Source organism: Lupinus angustifolius, chromosome LG08 (assembly GCF_001865875.1).
Source record: "Lupinus angustifolius cultivar Tanjil chromosome LG08, LupAngTanjil_v1.0, whole genome shotgun sequence".
Taxonomy (NCBI): domain Eukaryota; kingdom Viridiplantae; phylum Streptophyta; class Magnoliopsida; order Fabales; family Fabaceae; genus Lupinus; species Lupinus angustifolius.
Window position 1 is genome coordinate 20,893,711 of NC_032016.1, and position 6,130 is coordinate 20,899,840.

Consider the following 6,130-nt stretch of genomic DNA (forward strand, 5'->3'; position numbering starts at 1 on the left):
GGAACATCGTTGCGAGTTTTGTTGACCAGAGATCAATGGTTTGTTTCTGTTTTCTAGTGGATCAGAGGAAGAAGGTGAAACGGTGCAAGCCGGTGGCGGGGTCGTGCTCGCGGTGCGGTGGTGGTGCCAGCGTGGCGGAAATGATGACACAGACAAGGTTTTGCTGCGTTCCTTTCTATTGGAAATCATGGAAGGCTATTATGTGCACTTTCTGTGGAGCTATGCTCAAGTCTTATAGATGAGAAATATATATTTTACAATGACAAGATCATCAAGGCTAGATATAATTGCAATCAATTTATTCTTTCTTCCAGTTTATTACTTTATTATATAGGATATTCAATATACAACTATATTTTATATTTGAGGGTTGTTTAATATTCTGCTATGCTATTATCCGGTTACATGTAAATATCAATGCGAAAATATTCAAGTCTCAGTTCGTGTGAAACTGGAATAAACTTTGATGACATTATTTGTAGTCTCAAATTTTTACTTATAAATTTAGATAATTCTATTAGTGTTGAGTAATATTAACGCTTTTAATAAATTTTTACAAATATGTGATTATGCTAAAACAGTTCAACAGAATGAACCTCAACACCTTTCACAATTTTAAAGCCAACCAAAATAGTTTATTACTTAATTAGTTATGTTTTTGAGGTAATTGGTTAGTCAGTTTAGTTTTGTCTGTTCACTGAAAATGGAGTATGTTGTCAATTACTTCAAATTAGCTTTGCTGCGGGTTTAATTAATACGTAAATGATACTTTAAGTTGGGCTGTTATTAAAACCAAAAGGAATTATAGAGAGAAAATTGGTATATAACACAACTTTCTATCAAAATGGAACAAGTTAGAAATGTCCCATCTTCCATAATTGAAAATTAGTGTCCAACCACTTTTGTTTTTACCCCTAACAAGTTACCAAACCATTTATTGCTGAACCATGGGCTCTGTCAATGTCTCATCCTGGTGCAGTGCAATATAGGGAATAGTGTTTTCGAAACTGTGGTGGACAGTTTTTTCTATATATAATTAAAAATATATTTTCATATTAATGAAACTGTGATGTGACATTCCATTATATTAGTCGGAATGTTTTTTGAAATAATGTTATTTAAAACAATCTCAAAAATCAGTTCCTTAGAATATTGTTTTAACCTCTACAAATTTTATTTTATCAAATTTTAAACTATGTACATAACTAACATCAAAAGATATAAAAATGAGTGAATATATCTGAATTAACACATATTTTGCATTCAATTCTTACGAACTTATTATAGCTACAAGTGCAGTTATGATATGATCTGATGTACAATCCAAGACCAAAGAGTCAGCAAGATATAACTAACAGCACAAGAAAACAAGATAGGATGTGCTGTACTCTTTGACAAAGAAAGTTTGATTCTTTCAGCAAAAGTTTTATCAGTAGAAGTATCATGGAAAAAAAGATTTTCTGTAAGAAAATTATAGGCTACCAAACATATTTTTCCTAGTCTTTTCGCTACACTAGCAAAAAAACATTACATGCTATTGTAACTATACCTATACTTGATTTTATTTTTTCCCAACTTAAATCTATTTTCTCTCTACCTTTCCCAAACTCCTTAAAATACCAATACTTTGCACTACCAAAATTTCAGCATAGCACCAAAATGAGTCCCAAATTTTTTTCACAAAATTGCTTCACATATAACTTTGTCACATAACACAGGGAAGAACTGAAACTACAAAAGTTGCTAACTACCAAAAAAACCAACACTTTCTGAATAATCTCAATGCCATGGATGGCCATGTCATTTATACATTTCCAGGATCATAAATTCATAATAGAAGGAAAAGTACCAAGTTTTCGAATGCTATAGAATATGGGTCACTTGAGGAATATAAATTATCCAGAGATCCTCTGACCATGCATAAAAATATCCAGTCTCACATTAACAGATTCTGGAGAATCACCAATCACACATTCAGCAGTAAAAAATATTTACAGAATAGATGAAAATAAGAGAATCTACAGGTTCTGAGAATCTGATAGGAAATGGAATGCCTCAAGCTGCTGGAGGCAATAGCAGAAATTCAATTGTGCACCCAAACTTGCACCTAGTTCTTTAGTGATTTTTGGCTCTTAAACCTCGTTTTAACTCGGCCTCTGTCTTTCAGCACTCCCCGCCGTCTTCGAAGGATTTGCCATGGCTGCAGCTTCTTCTGACTATGTCTGTGTGGGGTACTCCTTGAACCTTTCACCTCACTAAACTTGGAAGGATTTGGTTTCTTAGAATGCCGTATATGTGTTAGAATCCCTTCCACAAGTCTGTGAAATTGCCCTACCTGGTTTCTGTTAGTCACTTTTGCAATAGCCCCTCTCCTTGTCTTATCAACTATTCCCTTTCTTAGCACCACATGCTTGTTTTTTTCGTGAAAGGCATTCTGCAAGTGATTCCACATAGAATGTTTATGACCAGCATTAGGATGAATGATAACATTATCATCATGACCGTGAAGATGATGGTGATGATGATGGTGGTGGTGGTGAAAGATTAGTCCGAGCTTATTTTTCAGCTTCGTTAGGCTTCCAATTTTTTTCTCAGGATTTCTTTTATGACCATACCTATCATATTTGACACTTCCTGCACTACGTGAAGAGCCATCATCCTTATAGGGATTTGAATTGCTACTCTCTTCTGAGCTACCTTCGTATTTTGATTTAATCAACCTTCTCGACGAGGCACCTTGTTTCCCATCTGGCGAAGAGTATTCCTCAGAGTCACCACTACTATTGGTACTGTCTTCCTGAGTACTCCAGCGTGAAGAAGAATGAGAGTTTGAGCTTGATTCCTCTGGCTCCTGATGTTGTGGTTGAATCCTTGTCTTCCAAGGTTCAACATGATTAGTCTTATGAGTTCCTCTCTTGTCGAGAACTGAAGAGTTTTCGTGTTGATTGGATAATACCTTAATCTCACTGGATCTTTGGTCCAATAGAGTTGGTCTTATTATAATCTGATGAGGTGGTGGTTTTTCTCTCTTGGCAATAGTGTACGCTTTGGATTCCGTTAACTTCTTTCCATATTTAGATTCAGAAGTCCTTTCCTTGTGATTTTGATCAGACCAAGCCACCGGATTTTTTCTGACCAAATTTTCCCTATTTGCATGACCAGCTAACACAGATGGCATCTTACTGAAATCATCTTCATTCAAAGGGACCCTCAAACCTTGAATACATTCACTGGCATGACTACCCAAATGGGTGTCACGCCTAACTAACTTATTCATTGACTTAACTCTATCTACCTCGGCCACGTTTCGTGCTGAAGGTCGAATCCTATTCCGACTTCTCAAATCATCTCTTCTTGATACAAACCGAGTACCAATCTGCTTTGGTATGTCAGTGCTCCTTGCAGATTCTGCACTGGTATGAAGCCCATGATTCTGATATGGCACTTGATTCTGCCTCCATGATTCATGTCCACCAGGAAAGGGTTCCTCAAATGCATTTGATGAAACCAAACCTCCACCCTTATAACTTGATATACCCGTGTGCTCAGGTTGCTGTTTCATTAGCCTATTCCCATCCAAGGGAGGCCTTTTCCGACTGAACTGACTACCCGCAGTCTCATCTTTTATCTGAATTACAGGACTATCTAAGTTTGCTACCTTGTGCATAGTATTATGACCTGTACTGTTCTTTGTGGATTCTACCAAATTTGAGCAAAGTTGCAAAGCCAAAATTCGAGATTCAATTCTTTTGATTGAATTAACCAAATCATCAGAGAAATCACCCTTCTGGTCCAAATATTCAACTTGTCTGGAAGCAATAGACAATGGTATATTGTTGTCTTTATTGGATTCACCAGCTATTGCATCAACCATTTGCAGTTGTTCTTTTTCAAGCTCATCAATACCATATAAAGCATTCACATCATTACATTGCTGTTCATGATGACTAGTCTCTATGTTGAGTACAATGCTCTTCTCATTAGATAAATTTGTTGCCTTGACCAAATTCTGTTGCATCACATTGTTCTCACCATGACTGAGTGTTTCAGTGTTTGTTCTTCCATTATCAGAGAAGGTAAACTTCGACAACTCTGGCATTTGTTTTTTACGAAACAATTTCAACTGGGGAAGCTCTTCCGTTAGTGGATATTTTACAGAACTTCGAGAGTTGTTGGCTATCATTAGAGATTTTGACTGCGGAACAGGCACATGTTTTTCTTGTATAGAGGACGCCTTACTTTGTGTCCCTATGATCTGTTAAGTCCACAGAAAAGAATCTAAATTACACAACAGAAATCTTATTCATGCATGTAGGGCTAACATCTAACTGGGCTAGAATAAGAAGCATTACTATATAAGTGCAATTTATTCATTTCATTCATGTTTTAAATTGCATCTAGAACTACAATTGGTTCATGATATTGCAGTTTTGAGAGTCTACATAATGACATCACAACAAATTGTGGTCGCATTTTAACTCATGGAAAAGAACTATGATCTTATCCAAATAAAGAAATAAGAAAGGGGTAACTGTATACACCTTTAAATGAGTATCAAAAACACTTTCAACTGCAGCATCCAGCAAACCTTTCAACAACATTCGCGCCCTCTCAACCAACTGCTTCAAAAAAAACATGTCCCAGAATCAGAAAGCAGAAGCAACTAATTAACAATTTTTATTTTTCAGAATTTGTAACCGGTAACATTACACTAGGATCGAAGCTCTTATAATGAGAATTGCAAAAGATAAATAGAAAGAATCTCATTCCAGAAACTGAAGATAACCGAATGATAAGTGAAAAGAGTAGATCAAAAACTAAATTTAAAAAGGAACATCCTACGAAACTTAGTAAAAGAATAACACCATTACAATTTGCAACATAAAACAATATTCATTAAAAAAACTCACATGTTCTGAATTTGCACTTTGCAAGGAGAGGGCATTATCATGAAGGAGCCTATATAAGAGCCTTATAGCACGTAAATTATTATGCGCTTCCTCAAAATCCATCTTCATTCATTTATTATATACACTTGCTGCACATGCACATTGCTATCATTAGAACATTCAAAATAGTAAAAACTTTGAAAACATGAATTCATACTCATGCTGATAACTATAGTTGGATAGCAAAGTTCACATTTTTTCCTTCAAATTAGAAAAACGTTGAATAGTATTGTATGTACCAAAAACCCACATGAAAAAGGATTAACAGTGTGTGAATGAATTAAGCAAAGAAAGAGTGGTAGATTGAAGAAGATGCAAATAAAAAAGGAACATGTGTGAGGCTTCAAACTTTGCCAGCGGTTGTAACTGTTGGGCCTAGTGTAGGATGGAAAAAAAGATAAGAAAAAACAATTTTTTTTGGGATATTTTCTCCTTTTCCCGGTGAAATGGATATTTATGTTTATTTAAAAAATATATATAAAGAAATAGATCTAAAAAAAAGTTCATATAAAGAAATAGATTCAATGCTTTTTATTTACATTTTTAATAATAAAAACTTAGCATATTGATATACACTCATATTTATTAATATTGTATATCTAAATTGAATTGAGATTTCTCTAACACTGTATCCTTCTATATCATACCAGAATCTAATTTAAAAAATAGATTTAAAATTATTTAATTAAAATAATAATAAAAAATTAGCTAACTTTAGACCATTTAGGCCTTGAGATTATATGTCATTTGTGAAGATAATATCAATGCATATTTATAATTTTATATTGCATTTAAGAGGGAAGCCCTTACAATTCCCACTTGTCCGGTGGTTCTATGATATAGGACCAATAGAAGCTATACTTCCAAAACCAGCTGAAAATGCCCATCAATATTTTTTAGAGCAAACCAAATTTGGCCATGAGGATCACCTTCTTTTACTCATAGCTGGCATGGGAAAGAACTAAATATTGCAACTTATGGCCTTTATCTTGGGCATGATATTATTAGGGTCAATAACCATTAAAGCAATCACAATATTTCATTGGTCAATGGTTCGATATCTGTGAGCGATATTTGTTGGGAGTATAACCACAAATCCTGAAATGGTTTACTTCCTTACCCAAGAAGGTAAAGAATACCACTGGTAGTACAAAAAAATCAGCTATTTGATCATTTATGAG

General features: G+C 34.7%; 1 protein-coding gene across 1 annotated transcript; it reads right to left on the reverse strand.

The window, feature by feature from the left end:
- LOC109353748 lies at positions 1,735-5,317 on the reverse strand. Its single transcript, XM_019596113.1, has 3 exons — positions 4,911-5,317; positions 4,542-4,619; positions 1,735-4,255 (listed from the first exon to the last, which is right to left on the reverse strand). The coding sequence occupies exons 1-3, from the start codon at positions 5,016-5,018 to the stop codon at positions 2,108-2,110; spliced, it is 2,334 nt and encodes a 777-aa protein (XP_019451658.1). The 5' UTR covers positions 5,019-5,317; the 3' UTR covers positions 1,735-2,107.

What these genes read in the sequence shown, in the direction of transcription:
- LOC109353748 (XM_019596113.1), bottom strand. Translation starts at nt 5,018, where the DNA reads ATGAAGATGGATTTTGAGGAAGCGCATAATAATTTACGTGCTATAAGG. An exon ending in AAAGTGCAAATTCAGAACAT is followed by an intron (nt 4,620 to 4,910) that starts GTGAGTTTTTTT and finishes TTTTTGAAGCAG; the next exon opens with TTGGTTGAGAGGGCGCGAAT. An exon ending in TTTTTGATACTCATTTAAAG is followed by an intron (nt 4,256 to 4,541) that starts GTGTATACAGTT and finishes TGGACTTAACAG; the next exon opens with ATCATAGGGACACAAAGTAA.